Source organism: Pogoniulus pusillus, unplaced genomic scaffold, assembly GCF_015220805.1.
Source record: "Pogoniulus pusillus isolate bPogPus1 unplaced genomic scaffold, bPogPus1.pri scaffold_51_arrow_ctg1, whole genome shotgun sequence".
Classification (NCBI taxonomy): domain Eukaryota; kingdom Metazoa; phylum Chordata; class Aves; order Piciformes; family Lybiidae; genus Pogoniulus; species Pogoniulus pusillus.
In genome coordinates this window covers 474565-500060 of record NW_026974710.1, presented here as the reverse complement: position 1 = coordinate 500060, position 25496 = coordinate 474565, and the positions used below count along the sequence as shown (strand labels likewise).

The following is a 25496-nucleotide window of genomic DNA, read 5'->3' as shown; positions in this document are numbered from 1 at the left end:
CCATGTATCACAATTCCCTTTTCTGTTCCTTACTCCATTTGGCTTGAGCCTTAGAGGCCATTTCATACTGTGGCCATTCTCTCAGAAGTTTTCCACAATAATTCTGGCCTCATCACCTCCTTTTTGCACCTTACACAGCTTGGTTTTTACTTCAGAATCTGCTTCCTTAACAGTCTTAAATTCCCATCTTCTTTCCACGTTTTTCTTGATCACTCCTGTTAACAAGGGTAATAAGCAGGGGATTAGTCCCTACATTAAAAGAATTACACTGATGCCTATTGATGAACTTCTTCAGCCTCCAAGGCTCCACCCATTTGCTGACCCCCATTTCTCTAAATCCCCTGTCATAGAATCATAGAATCATAGAATCAGGCAGGTTGGAAGAGACCTCCAAGAGCATCCAGTCCAACCTAGCACCCAGCCCTATCCAGTCAACCAGACCATGGCACTAAGTGCCTCATCCAGGCTTTTCTTGAACACCTCCAGGGATGGCAACTCCACCACCTCCCTGGGCAGCCCATTCCAATGCCAATCACTCTCTCTGCCAACAACTTCCTCCTAACATCCAGCCTATACTTCCCCCAGCACAACTTGAGACTGTGTCCCCTTGTTCTATTGCTGGTTGCCTGGAAGAAGAGGCCACCCCCCACCTGGCTACAATGCCCCTTCAGGTAGTTGTAGACAGCAATAAGATCACCTCTGAGCCTCCTCTTCTCCAGGCTAAACAGGCCCAGCTCCCTCAGCCTCTCCTCATAGGATTTGTGCTCCAGGCCCCTCGCCAGCTTTGTTGCCCTTCTCTGGACACGTTCCAGCACCTCAACATCTTTCTTGAATTGAGGGGCCCAGAACTGGACACAGCACTCAAGGTGTGGCCTGAGCAGTGCTGAGTACAGGGGCAGAAGAACCTCCCTTGTCCTGCTGGCCACACTGCTCCTGATGCAGGCCAGGACTGGGACATGGCCACTTTTTCCATTTCAGTGACTCTCTGCTCTGTTGCTTTCCCTTCATCATCAGGATGCAAGCAGCAGTTTGATGAGTTACATTTTCCATACACCCCCACCCCCCCGGGCTAACCTAATTCTAAGATCTGCCTGCGTGGCTGTGTGCTCATTTCCTGAGCTCTCTTGGAAACCTAACCGGTTTGAGAGTGTTTTTCAAGCATGGAACAACTCTGAGAATCTGTGCTGGGACATAAAAGCTTCAGATGCTGTCGGGGGGGGGGGGGGGAATGGTACTTGCTGGAGGTTTTTGCTCTGTGTTTGAATGTCACTCGGGGAGGTCTCATTGCATTGTTATGCAAATGGAGCTTGGCCGAGGCCTTTAGCAGCGCTTTCTGCAAACAGATTCACGGGGGGGGGGGGGGGTGCCCCGGGGTGCCCCTCCCTGTCCCTGCGGCTCCTGCGCCTGTAGCTGCCGGAGGGACAGGGGGGACGGGGACTGGTCAGGCTGGTCCGACCTGGGAGCTCCTGCCCCGAGCGCAGCTCCGCCCCAGGTCCTGCCCGGGGCTCGACCCAGAGCTCTTACCCGGACTCTGCCCCCGCAGATCTCCTCTCTCGCCCCAGCCACAACACCTAGAACGAAAACACTCAACATGAGCTCTTTCCCACACACAGACCCAGGTGAAGGAAGCTCTTTGGGAACCAGCACCCCCCAGCAGCATGCACCAGCTGGCAATGGATCTGGTAATGAAGTTACAGTTGTCAGCTCTATGCCCAGAAAGGACATCAGACAGATGAGGCAGGAATATGCAAGGGCCAATGGGCAAAGCCTTTTAGCCTGGCTCTTGAGCTGCTGGGGTGGAGGAGCAGAAACTGTGGACTTAGATCAGAGGGAGGCTAAGCAGTTGGGGTCCTTGTCGAGAGATGGGGGTGTAGATAAAGAGCTGGGGAGGCTGGATGGCAACCACCCACTTTGGGCCAGACTCCTCACAGCTGTGAGATGCAGATACCCCTCCAAGCATGACATGATCTTCCATCCCCTTAAGTGGGCAAATATGGAACAGGGGATCGTGTACCTGAGGCAAATGGCTGTATGGGAGATAGTCTATGGAGATGGCCAAATGCCTCTGGACCCTGATGATGTCTGCATGAAGCCAGCCCTCTTAAAGAAACTGACCCAGTGTGCCCCTTCCACATATGCCCCTACACTGGCAGAGACCCCAACAACCTTCCAACTGTCAGGGAATTTGTTAATGACCTGAGGCAGTCTGAAGACAGTGTCTGCAGAAAGGCTCTGATCTCAGCTGTGGAAACCCTTACCCAGGAGATGAATGAGCTAAAGGCCTCTGTCACTGAACTGCAGGAGGCAGAGGATGATTACTCTTCACCTTCTGAATGGGGACAGGTCTCAGCTGTTAGGAACACACACTGCTGTACCCCCCATACTCCCTGTAGGAGACCAATCCAAGCCAGACAGGGGACACCCAGGGGTTCACTATGGAGAACACTGTGTGAACACAGGGAAAACATGGACAGATGGCATGGCCAGCCCACCTCAGCTCTATGGGCCAGGGTGAGTGAACTGTAGGGGGCAAACCCAGGGAATAACTCCTCCAGAAGAGGGGTTGCCCCAGTGTCCCACAGGCAACCCTCTTGCCCAAGGAGTGGTGAAGCCAGTAACTCAGGTCCATGTGCCTCCTGTGGTCACACTGCTCAGCATTAGAGGTGCCCTGTCTCCAGCCAGGCTGAGGCCAGGGATAACAGAGTATATTGGGATGTGTTTGTGAAATGGCCTGGCACTTCTGAAGCCGAGAAGTACAGAGCGTTGGTAGACACCGGTGCCCAATGCACTCTGATCCCCTCCAGCCACAGGGGGACAGAAACTATTACAGTTGCAGGAGTCACAGAGGGGGTCTCAGGAGTTGACTGTGCTGCAGGCTGAGATAAGCCTCACCGGGAATGTATGGGAGAAGCACTCCATAGTAACTGGCCCTGATGCACCTTGCACCCTGGGGATCGACTGTCTGCGGGAAGGGTACTTTAAAGACCCCAAAGGGAACAAGTGGGCATTTGGCATAGCAGCTGTAGAGACTGCAGACAAAGAGCAGCTGTCTGTCATGCCTGGCCTGTCAGATGACCCTTCCATGGTTGGTACCCACAAGGTGGCAGATGTTAAGTTACCCATTGCTTCTCGTGTAGTTCATCGCAGGCAATACCGCACCAACAGAGACTCCCTGCTACCCATACAGCAGCTGATTCGCCGCCTGGAGCAGCAGCTTGGCATCAGCAAGAGCCACTCGCCCTTCAACAGCCCAATATGGCCAGTGCAGAAGGAGAGTGGGGAATGGAGACTGACTGTGGACTTCAGAGGCCTGAACGAAGTGACTCCTCCAATCAGCGCAGCCGTGCCTGACATGTTGGAGCTGCAGTATGAACTGGAAACAAAGGAGGCCAAATGGTATGCCACAATCGACACTGCTAATGCTTTCTTCTCCATCCCCATTGCAGAAGAATGTAGGCCACAGTTTGCTTTCACCTGGAGAGGAGTCCAGTACCACTGGAACAGACTGCCTCAAGGGTGGAAGCACAGCCCTACAATCTGCCATAGCATCATCCAGACTGCACTGGAGAAGGGTGGAGCTCCGGAACATCTGCAGTACATCGATGACATCATTGTATGGGGTGAGACAGCAGAGGAGGTCTTCCAGAAGGGTGAGAAGATCCTTGATATCCTGTTGGATGCAGGTTTTGCCATCAAGAGGAGCAAAGTGAAAGGGCCTGCCAAAGATATCTAGTTTCTAGGAGTTCACTGGAGGGATGGTTGATGGATGTGGTAAATAAGGTGGCCACTATGGTGGAACCACTGACCAGAAGCAGACACAATCCTTCCTGGGGTGTGTGGGCTTTTGGAAGATGCACATTCCCGGGTACAGCCAAATTGTGAAACCCCTCTTTGGCATTACAAGAAAGAGAAGTAACTTTGAGTGGGGACCTGAGCAGCAGGTGGCATTTGACCAGATCAAAGGAGAGGTGGTCCATGCCATGGCCTTGGGACCAGTTTGAACTGGCCCAGAGATTAAGAACATTCTCTACACAGCAGCTGGTGAGAATGGCCCTAGCTGGAGCCTATGGCAGAAAGCTCCTGATGAAACACGAGGCACCCACTCGGGTTCTGGAGCAAGGCATACAAAGGCTCAGAGGCCAATTATACCCCCACAGAGAAGGAAATCCTAGCTGCCTATGAGGGAGTTAGAGCTGCCTCTGAGGTGATTGGGACGGAGTCACCACTCCTTTTAGCTCCAAGGCTTCCAGTCCTGACTTGCATGTTTAAAGGGAAAGGTTCAACTCTGCACCATGCCACAGATGCCACTTGGAGTAAGTGGTTGGCTCTGATAACTCAGAGAGCTAGGATGGGGACTCTCAAGCGCCCAGGCATTGTGGAGGTCATCACCAACTGGCCAGAGGGCAAGATATTTCTGCACGCCTGGATAAGCTACCAGTTAAAATCCGACACATCAGTGCTCACATGCCAAAGAGCAGAGCCACTGAAGAGCAACAACACAACCACCAAGCTGACCTGGCTGCCCACATCTCCCAGATAGACCTGGACTGGAATCACAAAGGTGAACTGTTCTTAGCTCGGTGGGCACATGACTCTTCTGGCCACCAAGGAAGAGATGCCACATACCAATGGGCCCGAGACAGGTCCGTGGACATATCCATGGAGGCCATAACTCAGGTTATCCATGAATGTGACATCTGTGCCACCATAAAGCAAGCCAAGCACATGAAGCCTTTGTGGTACGGGGGACGGTGGTCAAAGTACAGGTATGGGGAGGCCTGGCAGATGGATTACATCACTCTGCCTCGGTCTCGCAGTGGCAAGCAGTATGTGTTAACCATGGTGGAGGGAAGCACAGGGGTGGCTGGAAACCTACCCAGTACCTCATGCTGCTGCCCCTAACACCATTCTGGGCCTGCAGAGTCACATCCTGTGGAGACCTGGCACCCCAGAGAGAATTGAGTCAGACAATGGGACCCATTTCAAGAACCATCTTGTAAGCAACTGGGCAAAAGAGCATGGGATAGAATGGGTTTACCACATCCCATACTACCCACAGGCTGCAGGAAAGATTGAGCGACACAATGGCCTGCTGAAAACCACCCTGAAGGCTATGGGAGGTGGAACTCTCAGAAACTGGGAGAAGCACCTTGCAGAAGCCACGTGGCTGGTGAACAGCAGGGGATCAGTCAACAGAGCTGGTCCTGCTCAGTCTGCCCTACTGCCCATAGCTGAGGGAGATGGAGTTCCTGTGGTCTGTGAAAGGAATCTACTGGGAAAGACTGTGTGGGTTGCTGCTGCCTCTGGTGGGGGAAAACCTATCAAAGGGGTGGTATCTGCAGAGGGTCCTGGTCACACATGCTGGGTAATGCTTGAAACAGGTTCTATTGAGTGTGTTCCACAGAGAAACCTCACTTTGGCTGAAAAGGTCTACATTTCAGAGTTGGTTCCATGTAACCCTGTATTACAGTTGTATCATAGTTGTATCATAGTTGTATCATAGTTGTATCATAGTTGTATCATGGTTGTATCATAGTTGTATCATAGTTGTATCACAGTTGTGTAATAATTGTATTATAGTTTATAAGTGGTTATAAGTTGTTTTTCTAGTTACACCCTCACCACCACATGTCCAACAGAATCCACACCACACAAGCAGTGATCCAGAGGAGTTCTACCACATCACATCACACCATGGCACCCAACAGAACCTACACCACACAAGCAGTGATCCAGAGGAATCCTACCACATCACATCACACCATGGCACCCAACAGAACCTACACCACACAAGCAGCAATCCAGAGGAGTTCTACCACATCCCATCACACCATGGCACCCAACAGAACCTACACCACACAAGCAGTGATCCAGAGGAGTTCTACCACATCCCATCACACCATGGCACCCAACAGAACCTACACCACACAAGCAGAGATCCAGAGGAGTTCTACCACATCACATCACACCATGGCACCCAACAGAACCTACACCACACAAGCAGTGATCCAGAGGAATCCTACCACATCACATCACACCATGGCACCCAACAGAACCTACACCACACAAGCAGTGATCCAGAGGAGTTCTACCACATCACATCACACCATGGCACCCAACAGAACCTACACCACACAAGCAGTGATCCAGAGGAATCCTACCACATCACATCACACCATGGCAGCCAACAGAACCTACACCACACAAGCAGTGATCCAGAGGAATCCTACCACATCACATCACACCATGGCACCCAACAGAACCTACACCACACAAGCAGTGATCCAGAGGAGTTCTACCACATCACATCACACCATGGCACCCAACAGAACCTACACCACACAAGCAGTGATCCAGAGGAGTTCTACCACATCACATCACACCATGGCACCCAACAGAACCTACACCACACAAGCAGTGATCCAGAGGAGTTCTACATCATTACAATGAGGCATACAACAGAACCCTGCACCTGATTCTTCACTGATGCCCTGCAGTGAAAGACTCTTCCTGATTTCCCTCCAGAGGATGGCTACAACCACCTCACCTACACCTGTTTCCCTGACGCCCTACAGCAAAATGTGGGAATGCAGAATGCAGAAGAGTTATGGGGTGCAGGTGCAGGAGAGCTTTGGGAACAGAGTGAAGAGAAATGACAACAGGCAGATTCTTACAATGACAGCCCTTGCTTCTCACAAGCAAGTGGCCACCTTATCTCAGAAGGAGTAGATAATGGGGACTTTGCTAGGGAGAATAACAAGGTGTGTACTGTGCAGGTGTGCTGGGGTGTCCCTGACTAATTATGCTAATGTGCAGGCCTGTGCTCTACTGGCTGAGTGTATATATTTGGGCTGTTACATGAATTAAATTGGCCTCTGAGTAATTCACATTGAATTGTCTGGAGACCCTCATAGCTGGGCTTGACCACACTGGCCTGTGAGGCCTTGACTGCAGTCCTGCAGCAAGCAGAGACAGCAGGCAGCACAGCCTGCAACATCTGGCTCCCTGAACAGTGGGGTGTGACCCCCTCAGGCACATGGAACAGAGAGGCTTGACTTCCCTCCGCAGCTGTACACTCTCCTTGTGAGGATGTGGAAGAATGCTGACAAGAGAGAGGGCAGCAGGAGCACCATCTGTATCTATCCCTGCCCCGGGGATCAGGTTAAGATGTGCACACACCCAGAGACACTCAGATCCTACCTGTATCCAAGGTAGGTGGCTGGGGGGAGCATGGGGTCCACGCTCAGAGAAGCAGTGGTGGGAGGCCCCCCAAAGAGGTCTCTATGAGATGTTGAAGGCTCCATTTTTGCTGGCCAAAAGCAGCGATTCTCGACCCCTGCAGTATGTGGCCTTTTGAAGCAGCCATCTAGGAGACCAGCATGGGTTTAGGAAGGGCAGATCCTGCCTCTCCAACCTGATCTCCTTCTATGATCAGGTGACTGCTTGGTGCATGTGGGGAGGCCTGTGGGTGTGTCTATCTGGACTTCAGCAAGGCCTTTGACACTGTCCCCCACAGCACACTGCTGGCTAAGCTGTCAGCCCATGGCTTGGATGGCAACACTCTGTGCTGGGTTAGGAACTGGCTGGAGGGCTGAGCCCAGAGAGTGGTGGTGAATGGTGACACATCCAGCTGGCAGCTGTCACTAGTGGTGTCCCTCAGGGATCTGTGCTGGGCCCCATCCTCTTTAACATCTTCATAGATGATCTGGATGAGGGCATGGAGTCAGTCATCAGCAAGTTTGCAGATGACACCAAGCTGGGGGCAGATGTGGCTGGGTTGGAGGGCAGAAGGGCTCTGCAGCAGGACCTTGACCGCCTGGACAGATGGGCAGAGTCCAAGGGGATGGGGTTCAGTAGCTCCAAGTGCAGGGTGCTGCACTTTGGCCACAGCAACCCCATGCAGAGATACAGGTTGGGGTCGGAGAGGCTGAGAGCAGCCAGACAGAGAGGGATCTGGGGGTGCTGATTGATACCTGCCTGAACATGAGCCAGCAGTGTGCCCAGGTGGCCAAGAGAGCCAGTGGCATCCTGGCCTACATCAGGAATGGTGTGGTCAGCAGGAGCAGGGAGGTCATTCTGCCCCTGTACTCTGCACTGGTCAGACCACACCTTGAGTATTGTGTTCAGTTCTGGGCCCCCCAGTTTAGGAAGGACACTGAGATGCTTGAGCGTGTCCAGAGAAGGGCAACGAGGCTGGGGAGAGGCCTTGAGCACAGCCCTACGAGGAGAGGCTGAGGGAGCTGGGATTGGTTAGCCTGGAGAAGAGGAGGCTCAGGGGTGACCTTATTGCTGTCTACAACTACCTGAGGGGTGGTTGTGGCCAGGAGGAGGTTGCTCTCTTCTCTCAGGTGGCCAGCACCAGAACAAGAGGACACAGCCTCAGGCTGCGCCAGGGGAGATTTAGGCTGGAGGTGAGGAGAAAGTTCTTCCCTGAGAGAGTCATTGGGCACTGGAATGGGCTGCCCGGGGAGGTGGTGGAGTCGCCGTCCCTGAGGCAGTTCAAGGCAGGACTGGACGTGGCACTTGGTGCCATGGTCTGGCCTTGGGCACTGTGGTTAAGGGTTGGACTTGATGATCTGTGAGGTCTCTTCCAACCTTGGTGACACTGTGATACTGTAATGACTTAGGCTCTTGCTTCACAGGCTTGCAGCACTGCACTGCTGTTGTAACGAGTAGGCAATTGCAAGAGTAGAGTTGCCAGCTCTACCCTCTGTTAGTAGAGCACAGAAGGGGCCAAGCACTGGAGGAGATAAGGAGCAGCTGCCTTTGTTAGTGTTTTTAGAGGGGCTGTGTTTGGCATTTCTTTGGCACAGGGCCCTGCAGCCTGGAGGAGAAACACTACCTCCATTTTTGAGAAGAAACAGAAAGGGGAGATGTGGGAATGCAGAATGCAGAAGAGCTGTGGGGTGCAGGTGCAGGACTGCTGTGGGAATGGAACAAAGAGAAGAAGACAACAGGCAGATGCTTGTAACAACAGACCTTGGTTCTCACCTGCAGCTGGCCACCTTATCTCACAAGGGGTAGACAAAGGACCTCGCTAAGGAGGATAACAAGGCATGGACTCATGCAGATGTGGTGGGTCATGCCTGACTGATTATGCTAATGTGTAGGCCTGTGCTCTGCTGGCTGAGTGTATAAATTCAGGCTGCAATGATCAATAAATGGCTTCTGCATAGTTCAAATTGAATGGTTCAGGAGACTCAGGCAGCTGCCCTGAACCATACTGCTCTATGGGCTTGTTTGCTGCTGTCCTGCAGCAAGCAGTGAGGGCAGAGCAGCCTGCAACATGCTCCTCCCTGGCAATCCCCCAACCATTCCTCATGAAACCATCAAATCCTACAGAAACTTGTTAAATGATCCCAATTTACTTGTCATCAGCCCCAGGGGCTTGCTGGGCAGAGGTGCCCACACTTGGCAGGTGGCAGCCTCTGCCTGCCCTGGGGCATGGAGCTGTGCCCTGCTCTCTGCAGGTGTCTCTGTGCCCCCCAGCTGGGCTCTGCCTTTGTCCTTGCCCTCAGCAAGCCCAAGCCCTGTGCCCAGTGTGCCCAGCTTGCCCTCAGCACTGTGATAGGGAACAATATGTTTTGTTCACTAAAATAAGGTAATAGAAGGGTTTTAATAAGTTTTGAGTTTCAGAAGCCCAGGTCAGAGGTCTGCCCTGCCTGAGAGGTTTCCCGCCAAGCGATCACCAGGGGGTCGGAAGAAACCCCTCGGCGACAGCAACGCACATGCGCAGAGTGCTTGTTTACCTCGAAGGGGACCTGCCAGCGGCGGTGGGCGGACTATAAAAAGGGGGGACCGGGACCATCTGGGCGGCGGCAAGTGGGCGGAGCGGGGACTCCCCCTTGCCGTCCAGCGCTGATTCTTGCCTCTTATCCTGCTTGCTCCTTGTAATTGAATAAATTCCGATTGGACTTTGAGATTTTTGTCCTCGAAATTTATCACAATTTGGTGCCGTGACTCGGATGCAGACGCAGGATAGAGGCTTTGGCTCTACCTGGGGGGCGCCCTGCCACCTGTTTACCGGCGGCCCGGATAGTGCAGCTTCTATCACCGCTGCACCGACGAACCCAAATTCAGAGTAAGAGGCAAAGGAGGCCGCAGACCCTGTAAACTTTGTGCACAAAGGTCCGGACGAAGACGCAGGACGCGTGAGTAATCTGTGGGGGATACCGTTCGGTCTGGGTCGGGTTTCCTGGAGGCGCAGTGTGTGTGTGTGTGAATGAGGGGGGGGCTGGCAGCTCGGCACCAACCCAAGCGAGTGCGGACTCTCCATTAGTGCGGTTCCCATCTGTCCGCGAGGACGTGGGCCACGAACGAGAGGAAGCGAGTGAACGCACACACGGTTGATTGAGGGCGCTCCAGAAGATGGGACACGGGAAGAGCAAGCCCCTGGCTCCCATGACACTTCCATGGGACATGGCTCCCATGAGACTTCCACCGGTACCCAGGGATAGTCCACTGGGATTTATGTTAGACAATTGGGAATCTTATCCTACCACAGGGGATAAAGACAAAGCTAAAATGATTCATTTCTGTGTAGTAGTGTGGGGAGGAAAGGAGGTTTCTAGGAAAGTTTTTTGGCCGATGTTTGGAGCAGTAGAGGATTGGGTGAGGCAGAAGTTAACCCTTTGGGTGAATAGTAAACGTCCCTTCAGTAAGGAGGAAAGTGATTATGCCAGTGTGTGGGTAACTAGACCTGGCACAGACACATTCCTATTCCCCCTAAAAGAGAAACGGAAAGAGAAGAATAGGGAAGAGGAGGTTCTCCTTGTTCCCCCTCCATATGTACCCCCTGAGGAACAACCACCCCCCAATGCACCACTACCACCCCTGGAAGAAGATCACCATGAGCCCGTAGATGACATACAGGGACCCATAACTCGGGGACGGGCTCGAGGACATAACTTATACCCTCTCCGGGAGATGCCCATGGGAGGTCCAGGCCCTGCCCCAGTTATAGGGTTTGTATCAGTTCCCTTGAGCACAGGAGATGTATGGGACTTCAAGAAAGAGATGGGAAGCCTTTTAGAGGATCCTTTGGGGGTGGCAGAAAGATTAGACCAGTTCCTGGGACCTAGTATTTACACTTGGGGGGAGTTGCAATCTATATTAAGCATCCTGTTTACTGCAGAAGAGAGAGGTATGATTAGACGAGCAGGGATGCGAATCTGGGACACCCAACATGCTCAGGGACCCTGGGCAGATACCAAGTGGCCCTTGCAGGATCCCAACTGGAACCACCAGCAACAAGATCATCGAACTAATATGCAGGATTTAAGAGTAATAATAATACAGGGAATAAGGGAGGCAGTACCTCGGGGGCAAAATATTAATAAGGCATTTAATGAGAGACAAAAGAAAGATGAGACCCCCACTGAGTGGCTGGAACGTCTGAGGAAAAATCTGCAGATGTACTCGGGCCTAGATCCCGAAACTCAGTTAGGAAAAGGCCTTATTAAAAACACAGTTTGTGGCCAAGTCATGGGAGGACATCCGGAGAAAGTTAGAGAAGATAGACAATTGGCAGGACAGAGGTCTGGATGAGTTGTTAAGGGAGGCACAGAAGGTATATGTCCGAAGGGATGAAGAGAATCATTGGAGACAAGTCAGGATGATGATGGCAGTAGTCAGGGAGGCAGGTAGATCTGAAAACCCTCCTAAGGCAGGACCGATGAGCCAGAGAAATGGGGGAGGAGTTCCTCGAGTGGACAGGAGAGAAGCAAATGTGTGTTTTTACTGTGGAGTTAAAGGACATTTTCGAAGGAATTGTAGGAAAAGATTGAGGGATGAGAAAACCTTTCAGGAAGATTAGAGGGGTCAGGGGCTCTATTTGCTGGGGGCACAGAAACATCCAGAGCCCTTGATAAAGTTAAAGATAGGTCCCCAGCAGCAGGAAGTTGAATTTTTGGTAGATACTGGTGCAGAGTGATCTACTGTTCAGGAATTGCCAGGAGGATGTGAACTATCTAAAGAAACTGCCCAAGTGGTGGGGGCTAAAGGGGAGCCATTTAAGGTTCCAATAATTAAAAATGTGTTAGTAGAGGCAGAATCTAAAATTGGGGTAGGTAATTTTTTATTAGTTCCAGAGGCAGATTTTCATTTACTAGGGAGAGATCTGATTACTGAGTTAGGTGTTAATGTAGAAGTAATTGATAAGGAGATAAGGATAAAACTCTGCCCCTTGAGAATAGAAGATGAGGCAAGGATTAATCCAGAAGTCTGGTACACCCCTGATAGTGTAGGGAAACTTATCATAACTCCTTTTTTGGTCACCCTCCGAGACCCTGAGGTGCCAATAAGAATCAAACAATATCCTATCTCCTCCGAGGGAAAGGAAGGGTTGAGGCCAGAGATAGAAAGATTATTAAGTAAGGGACTTTTGGAGCCATGTATGTCCCCTTTTAACACCCCCATTCTGCCTGTGAAAAAGGCAGACAGGTCGTACTGGCTGGTACATGACCTGAGGGAAATAAATAAGAGGACAGTGGCTCACTTCCCAGTAGTAGCAAACCCCCACACTCTGCTGAGTAGATTAGGCCCTGAGAAACAATATTGATCTTAATTGATCTTAAAGATGCATTTTGGACATGTCCCCTAGATGAGAGAAGCAGGGATTATTTTGCATTTGAGTGGAAGGACCCAGTCACACATAGGAGACAGCAGTTAAGGTGGACTGTACTTCCCCAGGGGTTTACTGAGTCTCCAAATTTATTTGGACAAGCCTTAGAACAAATCTTACAGGAATACCAGACAGGAGAGGGGGTAATCCTCCTTCAATATGTGGATGATCTCCTTATTGCTGGGGAGACAGAGGATGGGTACGAACTGAAAGCATTAGGTTATTGAATTTCTTAAGTGAAAAGGGATTAAAGGTGTCTAAGGCAAAGCTGCAATTTGTAGAGGAAGAAGTAAGATATTTAGGGCATTACCTTCGAAAGGGGGAAAAGAAAATCGACCCAGAAAGGGTAAAAGGGATCCTTTCCATGCCCCCTCCTAGAAATAAGAGACAGGTTAGGCAATTATTAGGCCTTGTCGGATGTTGCCGGCAATGGATAGAAAACTACAGCGCTAAGGTGAAATTTTTATATGAGAAACTAAGTCAGGATGGGTTAATGAAGTGGGATGAAGAAAATGATAAGCAGTTGAAAAGGCTACAACAGGACCTTGTTAATGCCCCAGTCTTAAGTCTGCCAGACTTAAAAAGATCCTTTTATTTGTTCATAAATGCAGACAATGGCACGGCTTATGGGGTGCTGACACAGGAATGGGCTGGGAAGAAGAAACCTGTAGGATACCTATCCAAATTATTAGATCCTGTAAGTAGGGGATGGCCTACCTGCTTGCAAGCTGTAGTGGCCTGTGCTTTATTAATAGAGGAGGCTAATAAAATCACCCTTAATGGGGAACTGAGGGTATTATCTCCCCATAACATTAGGGGAATACTACAGCAGAAAGCAGATAAATGGATTACAGACGCTCGGCTTTTGAAATATGAAGGGATTTTAGTGGGTTCTCCAAAATTAACTTTAGAAGTAACTGGTTTACAAAACTTGGCTCAGTTTTTATATGGGGAACCAGACGAGGAAAAATTAACCCATGAGTGTCTATCAGTTATAGAAGAGCAGACTAAAATAAGGCCTGATCTGGACGAAGAGGAGCTAGAAGATGGAGAGAGGTTGTTTGTGGATGGTTCGTCCAGGGTAATAGATGGAAAAAGGGTTTCTGGATATGCAATAGTTAGGGGAGAGAAATTGGAAGTTGTAGAGTCAGGGCCTCTGAGTAAATCTTGGTCGGTGCAAGCATGTGAACTTTATGCTGTATTGAGGGCGTTGCAATTGCTGCAGAACAAGTCAGGCACTATTTATACTGATCCAAAGTACGCTTATGGAGTTGTCCATACTTTTGGGAAGATATGGGAAGAAAGGGGATTGATAAACTCACAGGGAAAAGGGTTAGTTCATCAGGAATTAATTAGGGAATTGCTAAAGGCTCTGAGAGGGCCCAGGAGAATTGCTGTGGTACATTTAAAGGGACACCAGAGGGGAATGGATTATAAGAGCAGAGGTAACAATGCAGCAGATCAGGAAGCAAAGAGGGCTGCACTGTTAGTGGTACACTCTGCCTCTGGGCAGGGGCAGGATTTAGGAGCAGAGGCCTGCTCCCCTGGAGAAAAACCTTGGCAGCCACTTAGTTTCACCACACAAGAAAAAGAAAAGATGCAGAGAATGAGGCTACGAGAAGACTCTCAAGGGAAGTGGAGACACCCAGAGGATCATAGAACTGTTCTGCCCAAATCAGTAGCTTTAGAAATGATGAGAAGAATGCACAGCAGAATGCATTGGGGAGCACAGGCACTGATAGATCAATTTGCTACAAATCACATGTGCATTGGGGTAGATGACTTAGCAAAGCAGGTGGTACGGGGATGTGCTACTTGTTTGAGAGTAAATAGAGTCAATCTGAGGAAACCTCTGAAAGGGGGGAGGCCAGCAGCCCAAAGGCCATTTGCAAAGATTCAGTTGGATTTTGCTGAGTTACCTAAGGTTGGAAGATACAAATATTTATTAGTAATAGTGGACCATTTGATCCATTATGTAGAGGCCTTCCCTACAGCAAGGACCACGGCACAGGTGGTAATTAAGATCCTTTTAGAGCAAATAATTCCCTGGTATGGAGTCGCAGAAACCATTGACTCAGACAGGGGTCCCCATTTTGTGTCTAAAATTATTACAGAGACTATGGCAGCAATGGGGATACAGTGGGACCACCATACCCCCTGGCACCCCCAGAGTTCTGGGCGAGTAGAAAGAATGAACGGGGAAATTAAGAAGCAATTAACAAAACTCATGATTGAGACCAAATTATCCTGGGTAAAGTGTTTACCTTTGGCCTTATTAAACATCAGGACACAGCCCAGAACTGATATGGGAATATCCCCATTTGAAATGCTGTATGGGATGCCCTACGATATGGGGGAGCCCCGAGATCACCCAGTCCTAAGGGATCAGAACATGAATCTGTATATAGCAAATCTAATGAAGCACAGGGAAAGCTTATGGAGAAAAGGGGTGCTAGCACAAAGACCTCCACTGGATCTAAAACTACACCGGGTGCACCCAGGAGACTGGGTGATGATAAAAACATGGAAGGAGACAACTCTAAACCCGCAGTGGGAGGGCCCTTATCTTGTGTTACTCACTACAGAAACAGCGCTCTGGACAGCTGAAAAAGGATGGACTCATGCCAGCAGAATTAAAGGACCAGTGGAAGGGCCAGCACCTGAGTGGCAAATAATTGGAGACCCAGGGGACTTAAGGTTGAAATTACAAAGAAGAAGAGACGCTGTAAATGAATAAGAAGGGTTGATTTGTAACTCAGATTGTTATTCCTTTCTGTACACCATCTTTGTAAAATCTGTAGAGACAAGTGGTGGGACACTGCAGACAGGGGACCCCACTTAGGGGAGTTTGGATCCCAGAAGGAAAATAGGGAGAAGCATGAGGGACTAATCTGATTGGCAAAATTGAACCAAAATATAGTAGGCATTGTTGGTTGCACCTGTCAGACCTGTTAGACAAAAATCCCAAGGCAGCACACGTCCCATTAAACATTAGGATTAAGAAGTTGTCCCAGAGGGCTCCTGAAGAGTATCCCTGCTGCCGAGAAGATGGTATCCCTCGTGGCTCGAAGCAACCGGGTCGACGAGCGAGGCAGAGGGATAAAAGCCTGTGGAGAGAAGAACCCTCAAATAGGGACACTGGAGAAATGTTTATGGGACTATATCAGAAAAGAAGATTTTAGCAGGGGGAACAGAGTGCAACCAGGGGATAGGAAAAACTCCGGGGCTTTCCCCATCCCTTGTGCCAATGGTTATCACTTGACTCTACAAATTATTGTTTTGTATTCCTTGCTGATTGTAAAGGGGACAAAAGCAGATGAACATCTGCCTCACCAGCCATTTAAATGGACTTTAACACGACTGGAAGATCAAAGGGTTATACAAGCTACGATTACCCCTGGTGCCCCGAGCCTCACTTGTTACTTATGTGAAGTTTTTACTTTTGTCCTAGCTCAAACCCAGGGAAAGGATATTGTAACTATCCTGGACATTATTATTGTGCTTACTGGGGTTGTGAAACCATTGCCTCAGACTGGAGAGTCAGCAATCCAGATAAATATTTGAAGGTGGGATGGGGTCCCTATGGCTGTAAACCCCCAAGGCGTCAGGGAGGCGGCACTGCAGATGCAGGAAATTGTATGTGGCTTTATATCAATGTCACTAAACCAGAAGACCAAGCATGGCTAATAGGGAAGACCTGGGGAGCTAGGTTGTGGGAAGCAGGGACAGATAGAGCTGCACATCTCATGTTTATAAGGGCCAAATATGAACAGTTGTCTGTGAATGAAACATTGGAGACACTAGAATTAGCTAAAAGAAGAGTTACAAAGATTTAGTGAACAAAAATGAAGAAGAGAAATGGGGGATTGTGATAGGGAACAATATGTTTTGTTCACTAAAATAAGGTAATAGGAGGTTTTAATAAGTTTTGAGTTCCAGAAGCCCAGGTCAGAGGTCTGCCCTGCCTGAGAGGATTTTCCCGCCTGCCCTGCCAGAGAGGTTTCCCGCCAAGCGATCACCAGGGGGTCGGAAGAAACCCCTCGGCAACAGCACCGCACATGCGCAGAGTGCTTGTTCACCTCGAAGGGGACCTGCCAGCGGCGGTGGGCGGACTATAAAAGGGGGGGATGGGAACCGGCTGGGGGCGGCAAGTGGGCGGAGCGGGGACTCCCCCTTGTCGTCCAGCGCTGATTCTTGCCTCTTATCCTGCTTGCTCCTTGTAATTAAATAAATTCTAATTGGACTTTGAGATTTTTGTCCTCGAAATTTATCACAATTACCCCAGTGAGCCTCTGGTCCTTTGGGGTGCCAGGGGGTACCTGAGGGTGCCAGGGAGGCACTTGGAGGTCTCAGGCTGCTGTTGTGGCTTTCCTGGGGGCATTTTGGGCTGGGCCAGGGTCCAGCGTGGGCTGCCTCGGGGGGCACAGGGACCAGCTCCAGGGCCTGTGGTGCCCGAGAGGCCCTGCCCTGCCCAGTGTGCCCGGCTCAGCCTGGCCCCATAGAGCCCTAATGCTGCAGACAACCAAACCCCCTCAGCGCCAAGAGACACCAACCCCAGCCCCGCACAGGCAGCAGCCTGAGCCTGCTCCTCGTGCTGGGCCTTCTGCAGAGCTGTGCAGAGAGGTTCCGGAGGTGTCAGAACCCCCCAGAGCCACAGCCCCCCCCGAGCCCCACAGCCTCCGCCCTCAGCAGCCTGAGCCCAGGGCTCCCTCCCGCCCCTCCGGCGCCGAGCGCAAGGGGGCGCAGGTGCGGCAAGGCCCCGCCCAGAGCTGGCAGCCAGAGCCAATGGGAGGCGTGGGCAGAGCGGCCCCGCCCCCAAGGGCGCTGTGGGCTCCGGCCCCAGGGGCGTGAGCGCCATTTTGGCTGGTGCTGGGCAGCGTCGTGGGAGCGCTGGAGCAGAGGCTGTGGTGTGCGCGGGCAGCGCTGCGGTGAGAGAGCTGCGGGAGCGTGAGGGGTGGCGGGGGAGAGGAGCCGGGAGGGGCTGCGGGGCCTGGGGGAGCCGAGAGCGGCACCGGGAGGGGCTGCGGGGCCTGGGGGAGCCGAGAGCGGCACCGGGAGGGGCTGCGGGGCCTGGGGGAGCCGAGAGCGGCACCGGGAGGGGCTGCGGGGCCTGGGGGAGCCGAGAGCGGCACCGGGAGGGGCAGAGTCAGAGCTGGGTCAGAGCTGCTGAGGATCTCTCCGCAGGGAGGTTGTGGCGAGAGCTGTGCGGAGGTTCTGTGGAGCTGTGGGGAGTTGGTGCGAGGCTGTGAGGAGCTGGGGAGAGCTTTTGGCGCTTTGTGTTGCGGCTGTGTGCGGGGCTGAGGAGGCGCAGAGTGGTGCGAGTGTGTGTGAGGCTCCGGGCGAGAGGTTTGGGTGCGTGGTGAGGGGGTTTGGGCAGTGGCAGGGGCTTGGAAGGGCTTGTGCTGAGGGTTTGGTCAGCTGCAGGCGTTGGCAGCAGCTGGTGAGGCTTTGTGAGGCAGTAGTGAGGCTCGGGAGGGGTTTGTGAAGGCTGCTGGAGAGTGGCAGAGGCAGAAGCTGTGTGAGAGCTGTGCACAATCAGTGTGCAGGAGTTGGGCAGGGCCTGGAGTGAGGCTTTGGAGGAGATTTTGGTTCTTTCTGGTCACTTTGAGTGACTTCTGAAGATCTTCTGAAATTTTCCAGGCTTTTTTTCTAATCTTTTTCAAAGATATTTTCGTTATTTTGAGGCCTTTAAAATGTTTAAACACTTTTTGGTTTGTGTTTCTTTAATAGCTTTTTTCTTAAATATTTTTCTTATTTTCAAGCCTTTTTAATGATTTTTTTGGAAGATATTTAAAAAATTTCCAGGAACTTTTAATGGTTTTTGAAGCTCTTTTGTCCAATTTCAGGCTTTTTTAAGTGACTTTTGCAGCTGTTGTGGTCATGTTCAGGCCTTTTTGGTGATGTTTGAAGAGATTTTGATGCTGTTGAAGTGGTTTGTACAAAGCAGTTTGAGTGCCATAAAACTGCTGAAAACCTTCAAGCCTCACAAGGGAGATTTTAAAGCCTCTTGAGGTTGCTTTAGGAAGTCCTAAGGCATTTGGAGGTTTTGAATCAGTTTCTGAGGGGGGTTGAGAGCTGTACAGAGATGTTGATGCCTTCTAGGGCCATTTGAGACCTCTTTGAGTGTGTTTGAAAAGTGCATTTTACATTCTGTGACCTGTTGAAAGTTGCTGGAGAGAATTTGGAATGAGAGGTGAAGAATTGAGGATCAGCTCTGAAGGGATTTGTTGACTTCTGAGATAGTGGTGGGGTAGTTTGGGGAACTTGTGTGAGGTTTGAGATGAGGTTTTAGAGGCATTCAGAAGATTTAAAGAGATGTTTATGATTTTCAATGCAGCCTGAAGCCTGATTCGTCCTTTTTGAAGGTTGTGGAGTGCTTAAGGTGACCCAGAAAGTCCTTGAAATCTCTACAGAAAGAGTTCAAAGAGTTGCAGAAAGTTTTTGGGAACTTCTGCAGAGTTATCTAAGCTGTTCTGCTGATTTTCAGGCCTGTTTGAAGAGTTTGTCAAAGGCAGAACTCAGGCAAGTCTCTGCAGTGCTGTTGAGAGAGTTGAATGCATCTTGAGGTGTATTTAAGAACTTACAGGAGTTTTGAAGCTGTTAATGAGGCTTTAGAGGCCATTAGGAGTTGTGAAGAGCTGTGGCCCTGGCCAGCAGCTGAGGTTGAGCTCTTTGCTGCCTTCCACTGCCCCAGCCTGCTCCTTCCTGGCTCCTTTGCTGTTGCTCTGCTTGAACTGCAGTTTGTCCTCTTTGACTGTGTTCCTGGAATGGTTTGGGCTGGAAGGGCCCTGAAATGTCACCCAGTTGCAGCTCTCTGGCATGTGGAGAGCCACATCCCAGCAGCCCAGATTGCTGAAGGCCTCATCCGGCATGGCCTTGAACATGTCTAGGGAGGGGAACTCCCAACCTCCCTGGGCAGGCTGCTGCTGTGTCTCCCCAGCCTGAGTGTGTGGAATTTCTTCCTTAGTGTCCAGTCTGGGTCTTCCCTTTTGCAGCCTCAATCCATTCTCCTTACCACTAGAGGTCCTTGTCCAAAGTCCCTGCCCAGCTTTTTTGCAGGCTCTTTCAGGTCCTTTCCTTCCAGGTGAAGCTGCTTTTGAAGGGATTATTATGTATTTAAGAAGTGGACTGTGTGAAACTGCCAAGTGCTGTCCTCCTGGGACCAGGGAGTCCAGGAGATGGAGTAGGAAGTGTCATCTGTGTTATTGCATTCCCATAATTCTGCATCCACTGCCCCACAAACTGGCTGCACTTTGGATTCTGCCCTTCTCTTCTCCCTGACTTCTCTCCACCCTTTGCAGTGTGGATCTCGTCTGTGCTCTGTGCAGGAGGTTTGCAGGCTGCCTTTGGCCTCGGCTGAGCTTATTTTTTGCTGCTTTAGTTTGGTTTCTTATGGGGGAGGTAGAGAGGTATGGTGGGGAGAGGGCATGGAGGCCTGGGGTTTGGCCTGGTGTGGAGGGAGCTTTGTCCTGAGGAGGTGTTTGAAGAACTGTGTCTGAGGTGGACTATGGATGGGAAGCTTTGTCCTGAGGAGGTTTGTTGGAGAGTCATGGCCAAGGCAGACTCTGGCCTTGTGTATCTGAGCTGCTGTTGTAGGCAGAAGTGGAGTGCTGGAAGAGTTTGGCTTTTCCCAAGCTGATGGCAAAGGAATCCCTAGCAATAAAAACTGTCCTCTGCCTTGGGCTGCATCTCTGGAGTTGGTGTTTTTGGTGTGTGAAGCATGAGGGTTGTGGAGCTTGCTGCTGCTGTTGGAGTTGGTAGAATGAGAGCATAGTTTGGTGTGGCCAAAGGCTTGAAGCTGGCAGAGTGGAGCTGCTGGGCTGAGCAGTGCCAGACGAGCACTGAGGCTGGGCCCTCAGCATGAGAGCTGCAGAGCTGTTGAGCAGCTGCAGGGTGAGTCCAGCAGTACCTTGGGCAGGCTGTTGCTGTGCTTGATGGTGCAGTTTGTGTTGGGTGCCAGCCTTGGCCAGATGGCATCGTGTCGGAAGGGACCCCGAGAGGTGATCTTGTGCAGATGTGATGTGGAATGTGTGCAGGGCTGGAGCCTTCAGCAGCTCCCTGGGCAGGCTGTTACAGAGTGTCAGCAGCCTCCTAGTGCAGAACTTGCTCCTGCTGTGCAGCCTCACTCTGCCCTGCTCCACTTGGAATGCACTGCCTCATGTGCTATCCCCACAGGCCCTTGTGCACGGTCCCTGCCCAGCCTGCCTGTAGGTGCCCTTGAGAAGTTGAGATGCAGGCTGCAAGGAGAGCCCAGAGCTGCTTTTGTGCAGGCTGAGGAGCTGCAGCACCCTCAGCCTGTGTTTGTAGGAGAGGTGCTGGTGGTGAGTCAGAGCCAGCCCCGCCCTGTGCTGGCCTTTGTTGCCCCTGTCTGTGCCAGCCTGAGAAAGTTATTATGCTCCACAGTGTCGGAGGTGTGCAGGCAGAGCTCCTGGAGTGCTTTCTGAGCAGGCTGAGATCTTGTCTCCATCTGAGAAGTCAAATGCTGTGTGCAGTGCCTGTGCTGTCTGTGCTGCAGTGGCTTTGTGCTGAGCTTTCCAGTGCTGAGCATCTCTCTTCTGAGTCTTGCTGTGTGCAGCTGGGAGCTGAGGGCAGTTGAATGGAGGCAGGAGGGATAGTCCTGAGCACTGGGGCAAGAGGGAGCTGCTGCAAGCTGCTGAGGGGTGTGAGCTGCTCCCTTCTGCTGTAATGGTAGCCACTGGTGTTGGAGAATCATAGAATCAATCAGGTTGGAAGAGGCCCCCAAGATCATTCAGTCCATCCTATCCCCCAGCCCTATCCACTCAACTCGATCATGGCACTAAGTGCCTCATCCAGTCTTTTCTTAAATACCTCCAGGGATGGTGCCTCCACCACCTCCCTGGGCAGCCCATTCCAATGGCAAATCACTCTCTCTGTGAAGAACTTCCTCCTAACATCCAGCTGAGACTTCCTCCAGCACAACTAGAGACTGTGTCCCCTTGTTCTGTTGCTGGTTGTCTGGGAGAAGAGACCAACCCCCACCTGGCTACAACCTCCCTTCAGGTAGTTGACCTTTGTCCTTGGAGTGTGCTGTGGTGGTGTGCATGAGTGCTGGGCTGGGTCTGTGCAAAGGGAGCTGCCAACTGCTTGTCCATCTGAGGACTGTTTTTGTGGGTGTTGTGTGTCCTGTGTTTGGTCCTGGAGTCATGGATTGATTTGGCTTGGAGGGGACCTGAGGGATCCTCTAGTTGTGGGCAGGGAATCCTTGCACTGGAGCAGGCTGCCTGAGGCCTCATGTGGCCTGGCCTTGGAGCCCTGCAGGGAGGGTGTCAGGCACATGTGGAGTGATTTGTGTCAGGAAGGTGTGAATTGAGCTGGCAGCTGTGGGCAGGAGGAAGATTGCCCTGTCTGCAGCAGGCTCTTTGTGCATGTTAGGCTGAGCCCAGCTGGGGATTTCCAGTGGTGTGTGTGGAGGCATTTGTGTGTTTGGGTTTGATGTGCTTCCAGCTGAGGGAGCCTGCAGAGTGTTTTCTGGTGCAGTTCCCCTATAGAGCAGCAAGCAAGGCCCCAGGCAAAGCCCCAACAGGCTGTTAAAGCTGAGCCTGAGTGCATTTCCCTGCTGCAGCAGGCAGGAGGCAGCCATGTGCAGAGTGGGTGTCTGGGAGTTGTTAGGCTCCATCTCCTTAGGCAGAAAGATTTGCTGACAGCTTTCAGGCTGCTGTTCAGTTCCTCTCAAGGTTTCCTGCCCACAAAGAGAGTGAGGTCAGGTGGAGCCTTTGCTGTTTGCCTGCAGGCTGATAGCTGTGCAGAGCTTTTGGGGTCCCCTCTGCTGCCAGGAGCACTGTGCCCTGCTGCTGTTGCTGTGGAGAAATGGTGTGTGGAAGAAGAGCAGGGAGCATTGAGAGCAGGATGAGATGTCCAGAGTCTGCTTGTGGCTGAGGCCTTGCTTTTGATTTGAGTGCAGAGTTTGATTTGAGTGGGGTCAGGCTGTCCTGAGTGGTTTTGCTGGGAAGAAGTCCTGAAGTTTCCTTGGAGGAGCTTGAGAAGCAGAGCAAGAAATTGCAGCTGTGCTCTTTGCTGCCTGCTGAGCTGGCAAAGGAAGGAAATGATTGGTGAAAGTGGCTGCAGCACTTGCAGTGGTGTGCAAGGCTGAGCAGTGGTGTGGGCAGCAGGTCCAGGGCAGGATTGTCCTCCTGTCCTGGGGGACCTGGAGCAGGTCCAGAGAAGGGCAAGAAAGCTGTGGAAGGGTGTGGAGAACATACCTGTGGAGTAGCATCTGAGAGAGATGAGTGTTGAGTGTGGAGAAGAGGAGGCTGATGGGAGAGAGCTGATTGCCCTCACCTTGAGAGGAGGTTGCAGTGAGGTGAGGTTGGTCTCTTCTTGGCAGTGTCAGGTGATGGAAGGGAGAGGAAATGGCCTGGAAGTATTGCAGGGGAGGCTTAGGTTGGAGATGAGGAAGAATTTGTTTGCAGGAAGAGTGGTGAGGGACTGGAACAGGCTGCCCATGGAGGTGGTGGAGTCCCCATCCCTGGAGGTGTTGAGGGCCAGGCTGAATGAAGCCTTGTGCAGCCTGGTCTGGTAGCAGGTGTTCTGGCCATGGCAGGGGGTTGGAGCTGTCTGAGCTTTGGGGTCCCATCCCAAACTGTTATGTGAATGCTTGGATCTGGACACTGAGCAGAGCTTCAGTGGAGTGAAACTGTAAATAAGCAATGCTGTAAAGCTGTGTGGGAGCTGGGGGGGGGGCTGGGTTTGATCTTGGCCCCTGCCCTTGATGTATAATTTGAGCCTTTATCCGATTGGAAGTTTCAGGAGAGTTGCTTTGTCCTGCAGCTGTGCCTCAGAGTTTGTGATGCTCAAGAGGCAGCTGTGAAGTAGCTGCTGCAGGAACTGAGCTGAACTGGAAGGTTGCAGTCTAGAAGGAAAATTTTCTCCCTCACAGTCAGGCCCTGGAATCAGCTCCCAAGGGCAGTGGTGGATTCCCCTGGCCTGGGCAGCTTTAAGAGTGCTCTTGGAAGGGCTGGGCCAGCTGGTGGCAAGTGCAGTGTCAGCTGGAAAGATTGGAGCAGAAGGTCCTTGGGGGTCCCTTCCAGCCTGGCCTTCTGTGGGCACAGAGCTGTGCTGGACACGTTGAGGGCAGCTGCAAAGCTCTTGAAGCCTTTGTGCAGAGTGCCAAAGACCTGAGTGAGCCTGGAAAGTGACTGCAGAGTTCCCTGCTGAGAGCTTTTCAGAGCTGCCCAAGTGCTTTCTGATCAGCTTGGAAGGAATCTGAATTGTTTTTCCAGGCAGCTTGAAACCTTTTTGAAGTATTCTTCTTGTTCTCCTCCTTGGCCTCTTCTTTGTCCTCCTCCACCTGCTCTGTTTCCTCCTCTGCCTCTCCCTGGAGGATGCATTTAGAAGAATGGAACTGTAGAATGGTTTGGGTTGGAAGGGACCTGCAGAGGTCATCCATTCCAAGCCCCTTCAGTCAACAGGGACATCCTGCACTAGATCAGGCTGCCCAGAGCCCTGTTGAGCCTCACCCTGAATATGTCCAGGGATGGGAGCTCAGCTCCCTCCCTGGGCACCCTGCAGTGTTGCAGCAGCCTCGTGGTGCAGAACTTGTTGCTGCCATCCAGTCTCCATCTGCTCTGCTTTGCAGCCATTGCCCTCCTGCTGTCCCTGAAGGCCTTTGGGAGCAGTCTCTGTGCAGACTTCTCATATCCCCTTCAGGCACTGGAAGGTCACTCTTAGGTCTGCCTGGAGCCTTCTCTTCTCCAGGCTGAACTCCTTCAGCCTGTCCTCAGAGCTGAGCTGTTCCAAGCCCCTGATCATTCTCATGGCCTCCTCTGGACCCTGTCCATCAGGTCCCTGTCCTTGCTGTACTGAGGGCTCCAGGGCTGGATGCAGCAGTGCAGGTGAGCTGTCAGCAGAGCAGTGTCAGAATCTGCTTTCTCCATCTGCTGTTGGTGCAGCCCAGGCTGCCATTGGCTTTGTGTGCTGCAGGCTGACACTGCCTGCTCCTGTCCAGCTCCTTGTCCCCCAGCACCCCCAAGTCCTTTTCTTCAGGCCTGCTTCCCATTGGCTCCTCCCCCAGCTGTGCTGTGCGGTCGTGGGAAGCTGGTGGAGGTGAGATCCGGGTACTGAGTCAACTCAGCTGCTAGCAGTGCAGTACACTTCATTAATGCAGTACAGTGGCTTACATGCTACTTGGGAGAGGTGTGCACGACTAGTTTGGGGTTGGCACAAGTGGATGGTACAGGTTAGATTGGCTCAGAGTTATCTGTAAGGTACAGATAGGTCACTTTGTATCAAAACAATCTGTGGTGTCCACCCCTGCAGGCTGGCAGACTCTGCCCCTGCAGCTGCGAGTGGAGGTGCCACTCAGTGCCTGGCTGTTCTGAATCCAGGATGGGTTCAAGGACACTTGGCAGCAGGAGTTCTCATGTTTACCAGCTCGTGTCCTGTTGCCAGGAAAATCCTCCCACAGTGCTGTTTGTGAGGCTTGTCCCAGCCCAGGTGCAGGAGCCTGCACTTGCTCTTGTTGGAGCTCAGGAGGTTCCCCTGGGCCACCCCTTCAGCTTGCCCACTTGAGCTCCTCCCACTTCTTCTCCAGGGTACTCTACTCTAGGTCCCTCTGCTGTGCTATGCTGGGTGTGTGGGTGAGCCTGGGACCTTGGTGGGGCCCTGGGAACTCTGAGAGTACCCAGAGTGAGTTCAGATGGAGCAATGAATGGAGAGATGGAGGGTGAAGGCTGTAGGTGGTGAGAGGACTTAGTTTAGCAGCTGTGTGGCTCTGGCTGGCTCCTACTTACAAGTGTGGAGGCAGCAACTGAGGCTGGAAGCACAAAGAGCCAAAGCCTGCCTGGGTCAGGACAGTCCCCTTACACCTCCTGACATCCACCACTTCCCAAGCAGGCCCTTGGGGGTCCTACCCACA

The 25496-nt window shown here is 51.8% G+C and overlaps 1 protein-coding gene and 1 long non-coding RNA gene across 9 annotated transcripts in view; one reads left to right on the top strand and one right to left on the bottom strand.

Annotated features, from left to right (window-relative positions):
• Positions 1-25496, bottom strand: part of LOC135174260 (uncharacterized) — a 128518-nt gene that overhangs the window by 34793 nt on the left and 68229 nt on the right. The gene's annotated exons all lie outside the window — the stretch shown is intronic.
• Positions 17273-25496, top strand: part of LOC135174253 (gastrula zinc finger protein XlCGF26.1-like) — a 182787-nt gene continuing 174563 nt past the window's right edge. For 2 of the 5 annotated variants that reach the window (XR_010301832.1, XR_010301831.1), the window contains exons 1-2: positions 17273-17550; positions 19110-19188. Coding sequence is in view for 1 of the 5 variants with exons in the window: in XM_064141477.1 (XP_063997547.1) it covers positions 21497-21643 (147 nt within the window). In the remaining 4 variants the exon portion in view is untranslated. Of the gene's footprint in view, positions 17551-19109; positions 19189-20764; positions 21644-25496 lie in introns of those variants that run through there. The other 3 variants (XM_064141479.1, XM_064141478.1, XM_064141477.1) reach the window with 2 other exon arrangements.